This window comes from Megascapheus bottae, chromosome 18, assembly GCF_031878675.1.
Source record: "Megascapheus bottae isolate mThoBot1 chromosome 18, mThoBot2.hap1, whole genome shotgun sequence".
In the NCBI taxonomy this organism is placed as follows: domain Eukaryota; kingdom Metazoa; phylum Chordata; class Mammalia; order Rodentia; family Geomyidae; genus Megascapheus; species Megascapheus bottae.
In genome coordinates, this window is record NC_143526.1 from 32,541,169 (window position 1) to 32,561,221 (window position 20,053).

The window sequence follows — 20,053 nt, forward strand, 5'->3', positions numbered from 1 at the left end:
AAGGCTACCTCCCTACCCTTGAGCCAAGCCCCATTTCCTATTTTCTAGAGGTTAATTGGAGATAAGAATCTCAGTTCCTTTTGTGCCCCCTATGGCTGTAAACCTTAATCCTCAGATCTCAACCTCCTGAGTAGTTAGGATTACTGGTGTGAGCCACCACACTTGGTCCAGTTAATCTCTAGAAAATGGTACCACAGTACCACTTCCGGCTTTTTCTATGTATGTGGTACCCAGGAATGAAACCTGGGTCTTCATGCATGCTAGGCAAGCACTCTACCACTAGGCCAAACTCCTGGCCCATGCCCTAGTGCTTTCTTAAGGCTAGCATTCTACCACTTTGAGTCATAGTACCACTTTCGATTTTTTATGTGCATGCTACCATTGTGCATGCTAGGTAAGCACACTACCACTAGGCCATGCTCCTGGCCCCTGAAAAAAAAATTTGTTTTTGGCAGTCGTCGGGCTTGAACTCTGGGTTTGGATATTGTCCCTGACCTCTTCAGCTCAAGGCTACTACCCAAACTTTGGGCCTTAGTGTTGTCCCTGAGTTCAAGGCTACTGCCCTACCCCTTGAGCCACAGTTCCACTAGAGATTAATTGGACCAAGTGTGGTGGGCTCATGCCTGTAATCCTAGCTACTCAGGAGACTGAGATCTGAGGATCAGTTCTAAGCCAGCCTGGGCACAAAAGGACCTGAGACTCTTATCTCCAATTAACTTCTAGAAAACAGGAAGTGGGGCTTGGCCCAGGGGTAGCATGATAGCCTTGAGCTGAAGAACTCAGGGATAATTCCCAGGCTGAGTTCAAGCCCCATGACCCACAAAAAAAAGAAAAATTTCTTTTAAGGTCACAGACTTTGAACTGCCTACAAATTATTTTCCTTTTTAGTATCCTTCCTTTTAAAAAAATTATTTGTTTACTTATTTATTTCTGCCATTCCTGGAGTTTGAACTCAGGGCTTGGGCACTATACTTGAGCTTCTTTTGCTCAAGGCTGGCACTTTATCCCTTGATCCACAGCAGCATTCTGGCTTTTTCTGTGTAGATGGTACTGAGGAATCAAACCCAGGGCTTCATACATACTGGGCAAGCATTCTACCACTAAGCTGCATTCCCAACTCCTATCCTTCTTGACATACAAAATGTGATGTCCTTAAAACAGGAACATCTCCATCTCTCACTTTTACCTACAGTTAATCTCCTTATCCCATTTTCCTCTACTTTCTGCTTAGTGATGTTTAGCATTTCTTCATGCTTTTGTCTTCAGAACCCTATCCTGGAAGTGTAATTTCATGAAGCCTTATATTATCGATCATTTACACATAGAAACTAGTTTCTACTGTCTCGGGGCCAGGAGTTTGGCCTAGTAGTAGAGTGCTTGCCTAGCATGCATGAAGACCCGGGTTTGATTCCTTGGTACCACATACAAAGAAAAAGCTGGAAGTGGTGCTGTAGCTCAAGTGGCAGAGTGCTAGCCTTGAGAAAAGCCCAAAGACAGTGTTCAGGCCCTAAGTTCAAGCCCCATGACTAGCAAAACAACAACAACAACAAAAAACTAGTTTATCTCCAGTGAGGGAGATAGGAAAAGGAAGGAAGAGGAAGCTAGAAACTCAAACTAGCTTACAATTTTACTTAGTATGTTTTGCTTGCCAGGGCAGCTACTGAGAACTTTCCCCCTCTCCGATCTCATCTCTCATAATTTCATATTTAAATTTAAAAAGATGAATTTCCAATAAAATTGGTATTTTAATTAGGTGCCTATCTACTCAGGAGGCTGAGATCTGAGGATCAAGGTTTGAAGCCAGCCATATTTAAAAAAAGAAATCCACCAAAAAGTTGAAATTGGAGGTGATACTCATGTAGTAGAGGGCCAACCTTGAGTGAGCTAAGGAAGAGCACTCATCCTTAATATCTTAATAAAGAGGAAAAAGCAAAACTCCAAGAACTTAAAATAGGAATTTAAAATAATAAAGATAGACAGGTCAGTAGTAGATGAAGAATACTATGTTTTAACAGTAACGATGAAAATCAAAATAAAATGACATTCTATTGTGCTAAACTTTTATTTCAACATGACAAAATTAAATGTCCAGAAATTTTTGTTTTGTGTATTTTTTAAATTTACAAAATCATAAACCTGTCTGAGAAGAATCTTATGTAAAAACAATGGAGGTTTTGGATTAAGTAGGCTTGGTAATATAATCACCATTAGACACTTCTTAGCCTTTCCCAACTGTTGAGGTAGTTCAGTAAAAAGCCCTTTGTCTCTTAATGCTTCTCTATGAATTTTAATAAGCATAAATAAAATAGAATAATTATTATGTGCTTGTTACTTCCTACAAGTTGTGTTACTTAAAAAATAAAAAGTTCCCTGTGGGGAAAGGGATTACAGCATAAAATAATCAGAAAAAGGATTCATTCAATATCATATGTCACTAGAGACTTTAAACTGTATCCTAAACTCAGCCTCTGAAAGCACAAATCCCTTTTTAGATTTTAAAAAGTAAAATCACTCATTTTTAAATGCAGAAATTTAAAGACATGTATATTCCAGTCACTGAAAGTTTACTTTTGCTGTGAGACTGGAATAGTGCCTAAGATCATACCACCAAACCACATTTCGCTCTAATTCTGCCTCAGTAGTAGATGTATATTCTGACTAAAAAGCAAGGTTCACTAGCTTTAAAGAAAGAAATGTTCAATCTTGAGCTGGGAACATTGCTGAACTGGTAGAGCATCTGTTGAGCAAGTGTGAGGTCCTGAGTTCAATCCCCATTACTGCCAAAAGGGTTCAACCCTTGCTATTGATAAATATTTAAGGCTCACTTTACAGCAGAAGGTTGGAGTATGAACTCAGCAACTGAGATCAACTGTGGTAGATCTGTGTTAATTCCCTTTCTAGGGAAAGAGTAGGCTGGAGAATAACATCAGGCCAATCAAGAATGTCAGCTTTGGAGCCAAAATATTTGGGTCTGAATCCTGGCTTTCCCATTTACTACTTATATGACCCTGGTCAGGTCATTTCCATGTTTGGTTCTGCAGCTTCTCCTGCAAAATAGAGATAGCACACATGAAGTAGTTATAAACTTAAAAGAGTTCATTAGTGATGTACTTAAATCAACTCTTTATTAACACTCAATAAAATGGTATTCTTGGGCTGGGAATATGACCTAGTGGTAGCATGCATAAAATCCTGAGTTTGATTCTTTGGTATCAAACACACAGAAAAAGTAGGAAGTGGTGCTGTGGTTTAAGTGGTAAAGCACTAGCCTTGAGAAAGCTTAAGGACAGTGCCCAGGCCCTGAATTCAAGCCCCAGGACTGGTAAATAAATAAACAAACAAATAAATAAAATGGGATTCTTTTTTTTTGATAACCTAGAAAATGACTAGTTCAAAAGTGAGAATTTTGTTGGTTACATATATGGACAAGAAGAAAATGGAGGATGCATACAACCAAACTACATTTTGGACTGAAGTTTAACATAAGTGACCACTCTTTTTTTTTTTTTTTTTGCCAGTCCTGGGGCTTGAACTCAGGGCCTGAGCACTGTCCTTGGGCTTTTTCCTCAAGGCTGGCTCTCTGCCACTTGAGCCACAGCACCACTTCTGGCTTTTCTAAGTCTGTAGTACTGAGGAATCGAACCCAGGTCTTTATGGATGCAAGACAAGCCAAACTCCTGGCCCGATCAGTGTCCACTCCTAAACATACTCATCTCTGCACAAAGGTGAAGATTTACTCTACCAGGCCATTACGGCCTGCCTTTTAGGCCAAAATACCTGCTGGCCCCAGAGATGAAGACCTCTCCTGAGCAGTGAGCATCTGAAGTATACTGTTACATCCCTCAAACCATAAAAAATTATGGTACATCATGAAGAAATTCATTTCTAAATACATCTCTTTTTTTTTTTTTTTGGTCAATCTTGGGGCTTGAACTCTGGGCCTGGGTGCTGTCATTGAGCAATTCAGCTTAGGGGTACTGCCCTACCCCTAGAGCCTCAGTGCCATGTCTGGTTTTCTAGTGGTTAATTGGCGATACAAATCTCATCAACTTTAGTGTCCAGGCTGGATTTGAACTGCTGAACCACTATCCTCAGATCTCAGCCTCCTGAGTAGCTAGGATTACAGATGTGAGCCACCAAGCCTGGCTTAGTTTCTAAAGAAATCTTAGCAGAGACATAGCAGGGAGAGAAAGGATAAAAGGATAGCAATAGATTGTTGAGGAGTGGGTGAATACAATTCATATGTACTCGTAGCTACTCAGGAGGCCGAGATCTGAAATAGTTCAACACAAGTCCAGAAAGGAAACACTGTGAGACTCTTCAATTTACCACGAGAAAACTGGAAGTGGCATTGTGGCTCAAAGTGGTAGAGTACTAGCCTTGAGTAAAAGGAGCTCAGTGACAGCACCCAGGCCCTGACTCCATGACTGACCAGAAGAAAAAAAAAATACCATTCCCTATTGGACGTGTCTATTTGTCATCTGCTATTTCCATTCTCTTTCCCATGTTCCTTTTTTGTAGTAGAGAGTTCAGCTCTGATTCTCTGCTGTATGTTTCTCCACCTATTAAGGGCCAGGATTAGACACAAACTAACCATTTCTAAGTAGTACAGTGCATCTCTCAGGGATTTCTTACCTTTTTATTTTCAGTTTACCAAGATATTCACTTAACACAAAGTAATCTCTTCCTTAGAAAGTTTCTGCTTAGGAGAAAATATTCATCACATATTTTCCATTGGAACTTTATGGATGTTCTGGTACACCTCAGTGACTCATTACATTTTTCACTATATCTGAGCATTCAGACCAAGATCTGCCCTCCTGAATTACTTTAGCCACTTCCAAGTTTAATGCCAAACATGGCAATTAAGTGGATGGAGCTGGGATCATGCTGGCATTGCCTAATGGAAAAGGAAGCCTCTGTTGTTTCTGAAAGAATCACTGTTACCTGAGGTTGCTTGCTTTGCATTTCTAGGTAGGCAGACAACCCAGAAGTTTCCTCAGCCAGCAAACTGACTGCTCAGGCTCCAGTTCTCCTACCCTCTGGACTCGGAACAGAGCCTGGGAGGCAATTAGGCGCAGAGAGGGCTCAGGGTCTTGCAGCAGATCTCTCAGTTCTACATAATAAGAAATTGGAGTTTGGAGGTGAAAAGCCCTTAGGTCTCTAGAAGTGAACACTCTAGATACCCACGGCCATCACTTTTTAATAGTTGAGATGAAGGTCTCGAACTTTTGGCTTGTGATGGCCTCAAAGTACAAACTTCCCTATCTTAGTTCCCAAGCAGGTAGAGTTACAGGTGGGAGCCACACAACCCAGCTTCTGACCTTTCTTAAGAATTAGCCTCTAATTATTTCACTGGTTAAGATGTTTTTAAGCAATGAACTATTCATGGTTTTAATTTGGTTCACAAAGTAATAATTTTGGATTGTGAGACTTGGCATTTCATTTCATAACATTTCCTAATTATAAGATGACTTAAGTGAGAATTATCTTCAGTGTCAACTCTGCAGAGTTCTGCAATTAGAGAGACTTTTCACTACCAGACAATTCTGAAAATATTTGCATGACTATAAAAGAACTCTTTTAGTAAGTGCTACCTACACCTTACAGGTCAACTGCTTATGGCATGTAGTTCAGTCATCTCTATGGTACTTAAGATAGCATTAAAATTTGTTCAAACAGCATTTCCAGGCAATGTCTTATTTTCCTGACAAATTTTAGGAACTGTCTTTGAGACATTCATTAAAACAAAGGTCATGTCCTTTTCTCATAGGAGCAATTGGACTGAGACAAGACTGGCCTTTAGCTAAAGTCACCAGTGGTTTTATTGTTGTGTAAGTCAGGGTTTGGGGATGCGAGAGTCTCTAGAGATGCCTAGTTACTGGCTTAGATACGTTCCAGATTACAGGTGGCTTTCAAAACCAAAAAGGTCATCACTTACCATTCTCTATCCATTCAGTACCCGTAATCCTGAGCTCATTGTGATCCATGTACTTTGATAAAAGCCCTAAATACAGGATAAGGTCAATGAGTCTGTGATTTGGCTTTTGCTGTTAAAAATTAAAACTTGAGGGGCCGGGAGTTTGGCCTAGTGGTAGAGTGTTTGCCTAGCACGCACAAAGATTGGGTTTAATTCTTCAATACTACATACATAGAAAAAGCCAGAAGTAGTCCTGTGGCTCAAGTGGTAATGCTCTAGCCTTGAGAAACCCAAGAACAGTGTTCAGACCCTGAGTTCAAGCCCCAGGACTGGCAAAAAAAAATTAAAACAAGTATTTAGCATTAGCAAAAAGTAGACACTTGGCTAAGTTGGCCTTTCAGTAAGTAGGCAGAATCCAAAAATGACTTCTGATTTCCTGATAGTTATCTATAGATAACATAGTCCCTTTTTCCTAGAAGTATTTTCCAGGTTGGCTTCATAAAGAATGAGATAGTTGGCTGAGAATCTGGCTTAGTGGTAGAGTGCTTTCCTAGCATGCATGAAGCCCTGGGTTCAATTCTTCAATGTTACATAAACAGAAAAAGCCAGAAGTAGAGCTGTGGCTTAAGTGGTAAAATGCTAGCCTTGAGCAAAGAACAGCGCCCAGTCCTTGAGTTCAAACCCCAGGACTGGCAAAAAAAAGGGGAGGGATACTCAACAACACAATTAGACAAAATGCAGGATAAAAGTGACTCGAAATGAAAGGATTTTCTTTGTACCTACAAACAAGACTGCTGCTCTTCTGATAGGAAGTTTTATATTCCTGGAATACACCAATGTCTGGGCTAGGATGTTCATTTTCCCCTGGCATTTTTTTCCCTAAGGGAGGAAAAATGGGGGTATAAGGCAGTGAGGTAGCAGTATTATGTCAATCAGCCACACCATCATTTTCTGGGTACCTCATGCCTAAGATAGGGAGAACAGGAATTTAATTTCATAGTGCTTATGATTTAACCTGGACAGCTTGCCCTCTTATCCATTCTGAGCACCATATTTCTTGATAGAAGTATTGTTATCAGTGTCATAGTGTACCAACTATCGGTTTTTCCCAGCACAGAAACATAATCCCCAGTGGAAAGCCAGATACCAGGATACTGTGAACTTCCTAGCCTGGGAAGTGTGCTCAGAGGAGACCACTCTGGATACTACACAGGCTAGTCAACTGGAAGAATCCTAGGAATCGTCCTGGAATTTCATAGTAGGACCCAGATTGTTCTATAGAGCATTTCTAGAAAACTGTAGATGTCTTTCCTCTTGTTTTCCTGACTTAAGCCTTCTGCCATGGTTGTGAGGAAAAAAAGATGTCATCTGGATCTTGACAGAACGAGTGGCATGTTGCCATCCTGCTGCCCAACCCATCATAGCATCCCTTGCTTGGGAGTCATTAAACATGCTCTCATGAAGAGAAAGACAATGCATTTTATCAAGGAAATTATTAGAGATAATTGTAAAGACAACTCAAGCCCATTTCAGTTCAGTCCACATGAAAGCCTTTTTTTTTGGGGGGGGGGTGGTCATGGGGCTGGAACTCTGGGCCTGGGCGCTGTTCCGGAGCTCTTCAGCTCAAGGTTACCACCCTACCTTTGAGCCCACTTCCTGTTTTCTAGAGGTTAATTGGAGATAAGAGTCTCAGGTCCTTTTGTGCCAGGGCTGGCTTTTGAACCTTGATCCTCAGATCTCAGCCTCCTGAGTAGCTAGGGTTATAGGGGTGAGCTGAGCCAACCAACTGCACCCAGCCCACATGAAAAGGTTTTTAGCAGATACGTGTAGCCTCTGGCCCAAGTTAGTAGAGCCCTAAAAGTTTACCATTCTTTTCTGTGAGGGAAGCAGCAGGGAGGAGGCTAAGTAGAATATGAATTTGTGTATCTATTGGGAAGGAACTATAGAAAACATAGATACACAATGCAAAGCAGTTCACTGCTAGTGTGAAGAGGGATGGGGAATACTTTCTGTTTTCTATATTCCTCCATTAAAAACTGTCCAAAAAAATTTTTTTAAAGTACATCAGCATGTTAGAGAGTTAAAGACTTTCTTTCTTTCTTTTTTGCCAGTCTCAGGCTTGAGCTCAGAGCCTGAGCATTGTCCTTGGGCTTTTTCGAAGCTAGCACTCTGTCACTTGAGCCATAGCACCACTTCTGGCTTTTTCTATGTATGTGGTACAGAGGAATTGAACCCTTGCCTTCCTGCATGCTAGGCAAGCACTCTACCACTAGGTCAAACTCCTAGCCCAAAGCCATTATTTCTCACATACGAAGAAGTCGCAGATTGTTTCAACTTCAGCAGGCTTTATGTACAAGGGATCTTGGCAGTACACTTCTCGAGGCAGCTTCCACTTCAGGAACTGGGCACATATAGTTAAGACTCGCCTGCTCTCCTGTGGGGGGAATAAAGATTGTCATACATCAGCACTTTTAAACATGTTTTAGCTGAGGTGACCTTTCTTCAATGAAACTCAATTCTAATGGGAAGAGCCTATAAGCTCAGAATTACTCTGGTTGAAGTGAGGGAAGGGAAGGATCCAGAATCTTGCCTTCCTCCAGCTCCCCTATATAGGACCTGGAGGGGCTCCATGAGCCCTGCAGGGTTCTGGAGAGGACATAGAAAGTACTGTTCTCAGGCAAAAGTGATAGGTATCATATGTGGTCCCAGGGCAGAGATGTGGGTGGAATCCTTCTTTCCTAGGCTCTAGAGACAAGGTTCCTAGCCCTAATTGCTGCTCCCATGCTATTTTTCTCTATCTTTTCACAGGGAAGTATACCTCCTAACTCCTATCATTCTTGGGGTATCTCTGGGTTGAAGAACTCTAGTGCTGATCTATTCCTGATTGAGATACAGGAGCAAAGCTAAACAAGTGGACCTTTTTCTGTGGTTTATTGTTCTCACAAGATGGCTCATGTATATTCAATACCACTGATGAATTGCTACAAGTATTTTTATCTCAGGTCCATGAGACATTAGGATCATGACATTTTCTTTAGGGATTTGTGAAAATAAATAATGAGTTCATATCTTAATAATAGCAATATGCACACTGCATTCCAATCAATCTCAATTCCTCTGTTCATAACTATTAAGAGTTCATTTTTTCTGTTTTTTTTTAATTGAAGAGTTCAGTTTTTAAGAGTTCATCATCAATAAAATTATATATATACACATATATGTAATATATGTATATATATATATATTAGTGCCAGTTCTGGGGCTTGAACTCAGGCCCTGGGCACTTCTCCTCAGTCTAGCTACCACTAGGCCACACTCCTGTACCTGAAATTATGTATATTTTTAAAAGTCCATCATGGGGAAGGGGGTAGGAATAGGGAAAGGGGGACAAAAACAAGAGAAGGGATATCAAGGTTCAAGAAGTAATGTACCCATTACCTGACGAATGTAACTGTAACCCCCCTATACATCATCCCGACTGCTCAACTGGTAGAGCACTAGTCATAAATGAAAAAATTGTTCATCTACTTGTTTAACAATTTGAAAATGTCTAGTAAAGCTAAAAATCATTCAGATATTCTACTGTAGGCCTGTGCCCTTAATAAGAACCCACACACGGGGCCGGGGGTTTGGCCTAGTGGTTAAAGTGCTTGCCTAGCATGCATGAAGACCCGGGTTCGATTCCTTGGTACCACATACATAGAAAAAAGCCGGAAGTGGTGCTGAGGCTCAAGTGGTAGAGCTCTAGCCTTGAGAAAGTCCAAGGACAGTGCTCAGGCCCTGAGCTCAAGCCCAGGACTGGCAAAAAAAAAAAAAAAAAGAACCCACACACATACACAGGGAAATATGTACAATAATGCTCATTGTGACGTTGTAACAATACAAAACTAAAATTGTCTAAATATTCCTGTCATCCCAAATTTTGTTTGTCATTCTTTTTTGTTGGGGGTGTTCATGGAGCTTGAACTGGGCATGGGTGCTGTCTCTTGAGCTCTTCAGCTCAAGGTTGCTGCCCTATTCCTAGGCCTAGGTGCTATCCCTGAGCTCTTTAGCTCAAGGCTACCACCCTGCCCTTGAGCCAAGCCCCACTTTCCTGTTTTCTAGAGGATCATTGGAGATAAGAGTCTAGGTCTTTCTGTGCTCGGGCTGGCTTTGAACCTTGATCCTCAGATCTCAGCCTCCTGAGTAGCTAAGATTACAGGTGTGAGCTACCATGCCTAGCTATTTGTCATTCTTGTATTAATGTTTTTTATGTCTTTTCTCTTTTTTTTGTCAATCGTGGGGCTTGAACTCAAGGCCTATGGTCTGTCCCTGAGCTTTTTTGCTTGTTAACCACTTTGAGCCATAGCATCACTTTTGGTTTTCTGGTGGTTAATTGGAGATGAGTCTCACAGACTTTCCTTCCCAGGCTAGCTTCAAACTATGATCCTCAAATCTCATTCTCCTGAGTAGCTAGGATTACAGATGTGAGCCACCAGTATATATGGCTTTGCTTTTTTTTTTTAACATTGTATTTATTTTATCCATCATGTAGTGTAGCTCTAAATCACATAAGTTCACTACTATATGGAATTCCATCATCCCTTAATATATAATTATTTGTTATGTTTTCTGTGCCAGTGACTCCTAACCCAGTATATGTGAGACCTCCCCTCGCTGCTTAATACTACCCTCTGAGGAGCCTGGAGGTGGCTAGAGGTGATTTAGAGTTTGTAGGGAAATAACCTAGAACCTTGGCTACTATAGTCTTTGCCTGATTGCCAAGGGCTAGAAAGATGGAAGTGGGGATATATAAATGCTTCCACATAGTTGTAAGCCCCACGATGCATGTTTGGGAAGCTCTGTTCAATATTTGATGGGGATCTGAAATGTTTTTATTATTATTATTATTATTATTATTTCTAGCTGTAAAGCCATAAAACTTTCCTTACAACAGGTGTCAAAGATCACCATTAATCTAAGTCATGTCTCTGAACTTGAACTTTTGATTTTCATTTTAGGTACAAGAAGGCCAGAGCTCCAGCATTCTTCTAGCATCTCTGTGGTCTAAACTTACCTTCCTGGGACCCTGTAATTGATAGTTATAACATGTTGGATTTAGGCTGCTGCTGAGTATGACGGAAGTAAGATTTCAACCTTCCACCTCTTACTGGATTAAAACTAGGAAGGCTTGGGGGCCGGGAGTTTGGCCTAGTGGTAGAGTGCTTGCCTAGCATGCATGAAGACCTGGTTTCAATTCCTCGGTACCCCACATACATAGCAAAAAGCCAGAAGTGGTGCTGAGGCTCAAGTGGTAGAGTGCTAGCCTTGAGAAAGTCCAAGGACAGTGCTCAGGCCCTGAGCTCAAGCCCAGGACTGGCAAAAAAAAAAAAAACAAAAAAAAAAACCTAGGAAGGCTTAAATGAAAAACGATAGGTAAAAACCCATTGAAGATTTAGGAGAGAAAAAGTCTTCACAAGAGAAGCCTTTCTACTTAGAAAAAAATCATATTAAGTGAAGCCAGACTCAAATGAACATAGGCACAATGGTTTCCCTCACTTGTCATAAACCTTGGACTCTCCTAGCAGAGGTTTACAATAGGGCAAAACCTAGATACATAAGGCCATATAGGATAAGGCTAAATGAAAGGACCTACAAGATATAGAAATAAGAGTTTCTATATAAGGTGTGACTGTTGTTCTTAATGTACTATGTTATTTCTCATCTCTTTTGTTGTCTCTTGGTTATCTCATATTATTATAGTATCTTACCTTGTTATCTGATATATTGTATATATGTTTATTTGTTTATTTGAAATAGGATAGGGAAGGGGGAAAACAAGATGAGGGGAGGGAAATGGGGACAAAAACATGAGAAGGGGTAGCAATGATTGTTAAGTAATGCACCTTCTATCTGGCGAACATAATGTAACCCTTATATTCATTACAAAAAAAAAGATAGCCTTTCTGACCATCAACCCCAGTACAAATTGTCTCAAGGCTATGAGTTAGTCTTTGAAGTCAAAGAAGAAAGAGTATTTGTCATCAATCAAGTTTGTTGAGCTAGGCAACACACGTAGGACTAGGTAGTAGGTTGAGTATTATAGTAAATCTTCAAAGAGAGCGCCATACATGAATTTAGCCACAATGGACCAAAATTTTCAAAATTGAAATTAAGGATAAGATTCTCTACAGTTTTCTTATGCGAAATAATGAAAAGACAGCCCTGTGCCAAAGGACAATTGAATGAGATGGCAGTACAGAGTTCCAGCTGTTGAAGAAAGAACACTAATTTTCAGAGGTTGGTCTGTGTTTAAAGTTATTTGGTGCTGAAAGCAGTTGTTAGCAGTCATCACCTGAGCTATGGCATCATTTTCATCCTGAGAATACAGCAGTAGTGGGACCAGGCTTTCCAGGACTTGTTTCTCTGCGCCCTTCTTATCTGTGGGTTTCACACACTTTACAGAGGCTCCAAAGAGGGTCATGGAGAAACGATGAACATCAGGTCTCACCTATCAAGAAAGTATCCAACAGGGTTGGAACTCACAGATCCAACTCATACTCAATTTATTAGAACTCCTCCTTATTCTTAGTTAACTACTTAGCTACATGTAGTCGAGATCAAGAGACCAAAAAAAAAATTTTTTTTTTTTTTTTGCCAGTCCTGGGCTTGAGCTCAGGGCCTGAGCACTGTCCTTGGACTTTCTCAAGGCTAGAGCTCTACCACTTGAGCCTCAGCACCATTTCCGGCTTTTTTTTTTCTATGGATGTGGTACCGAGGAATCGAACCTGGGTCTTTGTGCATGCTAGGCAAGCACTCTACCACTAGGCCAAATTCCTGGCCCCCCCAAAATTTTTTTGATCAGTTGTTGGGCTTGAACTCTTGGCCTGGGCAGTGTCCCTGAGCTCTTCAGCTCAAGGTTAGCACTCTATCACTTGAGCCACAGTGCCACTTCCAGTTTTCTGGTGGTTAATTGAAGATAAGAATCTCTTAGACTTGGGTGGGGGTAGGGGGAGGGAAATGGAGACCAAGACATGTGAAAGGGTATCAATGTATGGGAATTAATGCACCATCTATCTGGCAAATATCATGTAACCCTTCTATTAATTACAATAAAAAATATATGAAAAAAAAAGAATCTCTTAGACTTTCATGCCCATGCTGGCTTTGAACCACAATCCTCAGATCTCAGCCTCTTGATTAGCTAGGATTACAGGCATGAATCACCAGTACCTGGCTGAGACCAAATATTTATGGAGGCAGCAAAATCTGCTAGAATTTACAAATAAGAAATTGGCATAGTCACATATCTGTCATTACATAAGCTTAATTAATGGTATTAATATCTATGTTACTAAATGTTCATACATGTTCTTTGGCTGAATTTCAAAATTCCAGTCTTGGCATGTTTTGCTCCTTCAAACATGCTGGTCATTATGCTTTATGTATTTCTTTTTCAAAAGTATTTGGGATTCAGGACAAGCACTCGAATGTAGTCTCAGCTGCTCCTTGAGCACAAAGACAATGTTTTCTCTTCTTTACTCTCCCCCTCCCACATGGTAGAGTAATGGCATAGTAACTTTCCATGCCTCAAGCTTCTTTTTTTATCTGAAAACTAACAATAACACCAGCTACATCAACATAATGGATTGCTTGTAAGGATTTGTTTTGTGGTTGGTGTGTGTTTGTGTGTGTGTGTGTGTGTGTGTGTGTGTGTGTGTGTGTGTGTGTTTGTGGTGCTGAGGTTTTAGCTCCAGGTATTCATATTTACAAGGCAGGCACTTTTACTACTAAGCCACACCTCTAGTTCTGTAGTTGTTTTTCTTGAGATAGAATCTTGTTTCCTGTTTGATTGTGAGCTTCCTGTTATAGCTAGGATAATAAATGTACTTTACCACACCCAGCTCTTGGTTAAGAAGGGCTTTTTGCACAGGAAGGGTTTTGAGAGAGAATATTAGAAGTTGCTACCAAACTAAAAACTTCTATATAGAATAGAATGCACTTCTTCCTATTCCACCATTCACTCCTTGGTATGCTGATTACCATCCCCCACCCCTCCACCTTCAGCTAAGGAAGTATCTCCTCTCTCATTGTCATACATCACCAAATAAAGAGAACAGGGTCCTCATCATGGTAGCCAGGGCAGTAAAGTCCATTTTCTGGACAAGCTGCTGGAGTATCTGGATGGTCAGCAAAACAATCCTCTCGTCGACTTCACATAGGCTGTCTAAGAGACAGGGCAGCAGGTTCTTGATGTTTTCCCTCTGTGGGAGGGAAAATCACAGCACATGAGCACCTCTCTTGGAAGCATAGCATCAGATTCCAAAAGGAAGACTCCTCCACCCCCTCAGAATCTAGTGCAGGCTGGATTTCTGAGGACTCAGAATAGTCCAGGGCAGAGAAGAGAAGAGGACATAATTGCCTTCAGTATTAGTTATGTAGAGGAGAAGGCAGAGAGGCTCACAAAGCACAAGTGGGATCGAATGGGAGACAAGCAGGGATATGGACTTACCTTGCTAGAAGGAGTTACCAACTCTGGTAACTTCCCTAGGAAGGAGTATCCAGAGACTTAAAAGTTTGATTAAAGACCTTTAAAAATCCTTCCCAAAACGAATTGAGACTCTGCTCTTCTGAAATGCCAAAATGATGGGAGTCTTGGGGTTTTTAAGGTTATCTAAGTTGGCGGTAGGCGTTTACTCCTATAATCCCCACACTTGGGAGGTAGAGAGGCAAGAGAAACATGAGCTCCAGTCTAGACTGGGTTATATCAGACTGGGCTGTATGATGAGACCCTTTCTCAAAATAAAACAACACACACACCTATGTGTATATGTGTATATAGATAGATGCATATGTAAGTAGAATATGTATAAATATATGTACATATCTCTAGGTATACATGTAAGTAGGCTAAAACAACAGATGTGCATATATCCAAGCAGCCAAATTTAATATAACAAATATTTAATTATATTTAATAATCAATATATTAACTAACTTTGTTGTTTGAGCTTCAAGTATACCCAAATTTATTCATTTAATTTTGATCAGTGAAGTCAGGACATGACCACTGTCCCTGAGGTATTCTACTCAAGGAAAGCACTCTACTACTTTGAGCCATGGTTCAACTTTCACTTTGTAGGTGGTTAATGAGAGTCTCACACTTTCCTGCCCAAGCTGAAAGCTTTCAATTGTGATCCTCCAGACCTCAGCCTCCTAAGTAGCTAGGATTACAGAAGTAAGACACTAGCATCCAGCTTCCAGCCACAAATTTTTAAGTAAAAGAAACAGAGTTCGAGTGGTAAAATGAGGATTACTGGTTTCTTCTTGACAGACCTGGTTTTCTAGTGAGACCTGTGTAAAAGGAGACCTCTTGTACATGGATGCTAATGATCCATCTTAGATGGCAAACATCTTGAACAAGGGACACCATAACAAGTATATCTTCTGTACAAATTATAGATTTCAAATATGATATTCATGTCTTAAACTTTTAAAATATTTCTTTTTTTTTGTGGTCATGGGGCCTGCACTCTGAGCCTGGGTGCTGTCCCTGAGGTCTTCAGCTCAAGGCTTCTGCCCTGTCCCCTGAGCCACAGCACCACTTCCCATTTTCTAGTGATTAATTGGAGATAAGATTCTCACATTCTTTAGTTTCTGGGCTGGCTTTGAACTTTGATTCTCAGGTCTCAGCCTCCTGAGTCACTAGGATTACAGGTGTGAGCCACCGTGCCCAGCCCCAAAATATTTCATTTTTAATAGTACTTGCATATTCTCAAGGTAAAATTTCCAGTGCATAAAAGGAGGCACAGTGATTTAAAAAAAAAAAAAAAGACCTCTCCTATTCACTCCTGTCCCCCGCTAGCCAATTCTCCTCTTCAGCTATTTTCAGTTCTTGGGTATCTGGGTTATTCCCTTTGTGACTTAGGAATCAGTTACCATTTCTTTGTGTCTGAGAAGGTTGTACAGTCCTCTTAAGGCGAGAATTCTAAAGACATTGTTTCCATGACACAACCAGTCTTTCAAGCGGACAGTAGAGTACATGTTGGGCAGTCTTCTAGCCACTGGACTCTGGAGGAGCTGAAAGAGCCCAGAAATCAACCAAACAAATGACGTAGAAACCCTCTTTCCTAAAGATAGCCATCTTCCCACTAGTTCCAGATTTTCCACTTGAAATCTACACTACAGCTCACACAGAGTGATGGTTATGTTGCAGGTGCACAAGAAATATTGAGTTATGTGAGAATAGAAAAAGAATTTCAATAGGTTTGAGTCTGACAAACATGTCTATTAAATGGCTGAAATGGACACTAGGCTGTACATACACTAGGCAGCAGGTTCTACTGCTTCAAGGCTTCCTGACCACACCTAGAGGGGAGTCTTACCTCCACAAAGAAGCCTGCAGCCGTGAGTTTATGTTTGTCATTCCCTCGGTTAAGAAGTGGGACTAACAAGTACAAGATCCTATGTGCTAGGATGTGATTTCTTTCCAGCAAGGCACTGCAAAACAAAGCATCAACGTGACTCTCACGCATGCTTCACCAGGAGGCACTTTGTCAGGGTGGAGGTCCTCTGAAGTTTGTGGCCAGCTCCAGGAATTCTGGAGGGTGTGGCAAGGGTCAGGACATCTGGAAAATTTTGCCTGGCCTTATGGATATCATTGTGTATTCTCTTATGAAGTTGGTGAGTTCTCACAGCTTTAGTTGCTGTGATCATTAAACAGGAGAGAAAAAATACAATGTTAATTTGGATCGGGTGAACATATCATGACAAGAAGCCTTACTTGGCAAGGAGAAATACTCCCTGAAGATGGCACTCTCCTTTCAAAAGCGTCCACCCTTTATTCTTTTCCATAATGTTGAATTCTTGCCAGCACAATGTTCTGAGGAGGAGAGTCTTGGTAGCCTGCATGGCAAAGCTAAGTCAAATAAAAATAACATGGGTGAGCAGAATAAGGACCAGTAACTCACAAGCACTCACACACTCTACACTTGCTGGAGTGGGCCATGCACAGGCAACTGCTGAATGGTTATTCTCCCTTTTCCAGATTTCCAAAAGACTTCAAATACCCTGATAACCTGAGAGACACTTTACAAAAAGTATTGGCATAGAGGATTCTAAATAGATTTTATTTCCTCAAGAGTTTGGAAGGAAACGATTCAATAAATAGTCTGAGATGCTGAACAGATACTCACTGTTTTAAAAACAAATCTTTATTGAGATACAAACAAACTCCTAAAATGTATCCCTACAGCTTTTGAAAATCACTTATTGAATTGAGCATAGCCTCAGAGAACTCTTGAAGCTGGAGGAGCTCTTATGGATTACCTGGCTTAGACTCTTCATTGATAGGTAAGGAATCAAGCATAGAACAGAAGATTTTCTCTAGGGACAGTTAATTAAATGAATGAATGAGAACTAGAACATAAGTCTAATGACTCTTTGGATTAATTATTCCATATAGTACCATTTCCACTGAAAGAAATCCATATACCATTAGCATTAAGAGATTCTAATAGTAAATCAAAAATATCTCTACATTCAACAAAGCAAAAATGAGGACTCATTTCACTGGATAAATATTAATCTGGAGGTAGGTCTAAGCTATTTTTCTTGCATTCGTTTCTATTTAATTCATTAAAAAAACTGTCATGGTATCACATTTATTTTGCAGGGCATCTGAACCCAAATAGATTTACCTTGGTACCAAGAAAACGAAAGCCTAGGATGATTCCTGAGCATGTCATCCTGATGTCTCATGAGGGCTGGGGATTCCCTGAGACATGCTCCCTCAGAGTTGGGACCACATTTTGGCTATCCTTATGTCCTAGTTTGGCTTAATGGTCATTAAAGTCAGTGAAATTGCAATGGCCAGTACCCCAAAGGCGTGATGTCTGTTGATATTTCCTTTTCTGCATACATGCCCCTAGGGATGGAGACATCAGACATGGTGAGGCCAATGCTGTGGTGGATCTGGATGAGCAGGGTCATGAGAAGCTGAGGGAAGAGTCGGAACGTAGCTGCTCGAAGCTTGTTTCCCACGAGTACCTCATAGAGGGCATCTGTTGCCTGTGATAGAAAAGCACAGAACAGAACTGTGGGTTTGCTGGCACAAATCCTTTTGTTTTGTTTCTGTTTGATCCAGAACATACTTTCCGATTCTACTATCCCATACACGGAAAATCAGTGATAATCAGCAAAGGGACCTGGAAGAAGAGATGGAATAGGAATAGAGTGGTTATTAGAAGTGGGCTAGATGTAGCTCAGTGGTAGAACAAAAAGTACACAGGCTCGGGCCGGGAGTTTGGCCTAGTGGTAGAGTGCTTGCCTAGCATGCATGAAGACCCGGGTTCGATTCCTCGGTACCACATGCACAGAAAAAAGCTGGAAGTGGTGCTGAGGCTCAAGTAGTAGAGCTCTAGCCTTGAGAAAGTCCAAGGACAGTGCTCAGGCCCTGAGCTCAAGCCCAGGACTGGCAAAAAAAAAAATACACAGGCTCTGTTTTCAATATTAAGAACTGCAAAAAGAAGTTTGTCAATGAGTAGAGATATGACCTGTAGTAATCATAAAGAAAGCTATTAATACAATTGGCTATATACAAATAAAAGTTATCATAAAGTTAGGTGATGAATAATAATTAAAAGAAGTATCCATGTCAATGTGTTAATACAGTGTGCATGAATATGAGTATCATACAGCAAGCAGCACTGGTATTACCTGGGAGGTGATTTGGAATGGGGACTCTCCAGTCCCACTCCAGGTCGTATGCATTTTACCAAGAGCCTAAGATGATTACTCAGTGTGCACAGGAAATTTGAGAAGCACTGGTATACAGGAATGAGAAGACAAGTTGCAAAGGAGAACTGAAAATGGCCAATCAAAAAAACCATATGTACCAGGTGGTGGTGGTTCACACCTGTGGTCCTAGCTATCAGGAGGCTGAGATCTGAGGATCGCAGCTTGAAGCTAGCCTGGACAGGAAAGTCCACGAGACTCTTTTCTCCAATTAACAACTGTAATGCTTGAATTCGGAATCCTTACTCAGAAACCACCAGAGACTGGAACCAGTGTAAAAGCAAAGGAACCTTATTGCAAGCTAGAGCTTGGTCTCCTGCGTACACGGCTGCCACTGGGGATGCTGAGAGCCCCGAGCCCAGAGTTACAGCACTTTTTATACACTTCTCTGGGGAAGGTAAGGGCTTTGCTGCATCATAGCATCTTGTAGTAATCCATTACATACTGCGGGAAGGTCACAGAACAAATCTAAAACATAATTGGCATATCATAAAGCGGAAAAGAACTGAAAAAGAATTATTGGCTAAATCAAAGGGACTGGGTACTTCAAACTGGTTAGGGACATCCTGCCTTAGGCAAACGTCACCTGTGGGTTATCCTGCCCTAGGCAAACTTCACCTATGGGTCATGCTGCCCTGGGCAAACTTCACCTATGGGACCTTCTGCCCTGGGAAAGCATCACCTGGGTCATCCTACCCTGGGCAAACACCATCTGTGGGACCCTCTTCCCTGGGCAAGCATCACCTGTGGGTCAGTGGGTCATCCTGCCCTGGGCAAACACCCTTGAAGCTGCTATCTCTACTGGTTTAGAACTAGTTCAGGGTGACCTTCTGGCGAGGCCTGCTTAAAAATAACTGTTTACTGAAGTTGATTGAACTTCAAAATTAATCTAGGCTTCTCACAACCACCAAAAACTGGAAGTGGTGCTGTGGCTCAAAGTGGGTAGAAGGCTAGCCTTGAGTGAAAAAGCTCAGGGACAGTGCCCGAGTTCTGAGTTTAAGCCCCACAACTGACCAAAACAACAACAAAAACAAATATCCACAACAAACATAGGCAAACACAATTATAATGAAAACATTCCTCTTTTTTTTTCAACCTAACAGCAAGGCAAAAATGATGGCCATGATCACAGACAATGTCACCTTCACACACATCTAAAGAAAGAGCAGCTTTCTGGAGGGCAATGACTTAAATTTCAAGTACACACACTGTTTGACCCAATGGGACTTAACTTTTTTCCCCTAGTCCTGTGGCTTAAAACTCAGGGCCTGAGCACTGTCCTTGGGCTTTCTCAAGGCTAGAGCTCTACCACCTGAGCCACAGCACCACTTCTGGCTTTTTTCTATGTATATGGTATTG

General features: G+C 41.1%; 1 protein-coding gene across 1 annotated transcript in view; it reads right to left on the minus strand.

Moving 5' to 3' along the window:
- Positions 1-2,058: 2,058 nt before the first annotated feature.
- Positions 2,059-20,053, minus strand: part of Mroh8 (maestro heat like repeat family member 8) — a 45,202-nt gene continuing 27,207 nt past the window's right edge. Inside the window, exons 14-24 of the mRNA XM_090352319.1 lie at positions 17,778-17,968; positions 16,683-16,817; positions 16,285-16,399; positions 15,839-15,979; positions 13,999-14,163; positions 12,255-12,410; positions 8,232-8,354; positions 6,700-6,799; positions 5,942-6,007; positions 4,948-5,116; positions 2,059-3,047 (exon numbers count right to left, since the gene is read on the minus strand). Of these exons, the coding sequence (XP_090208445.1) occupies positions 4,971-5,116; positions 5,942-6,007; positions 6,700-6,799; positions 8,232-8,354; positions 12,255-12,410; positions 13,999-14,163; positions 15,839-15,979; positions 16,285-16,399; positions 16,683-16,817; positions 17,778-17,968 (1,338 nt within the window). The 3' untranslated portion in view covers positions 2,059-3,047; positions 4,948-4,970. The remainder of the gene's footprint in view (positions 3,048-4,947; positions 5,117-5,941; positions 6,008-6,699; positions 6,800-8,231; positions 8,355-12,254; positions 12,411-13,998; positions 14,164-15,838; positions 15,980-16,284; positions 16,400-16,682; positions 16,818-17,777; positions 17,969-20,053) is intronic.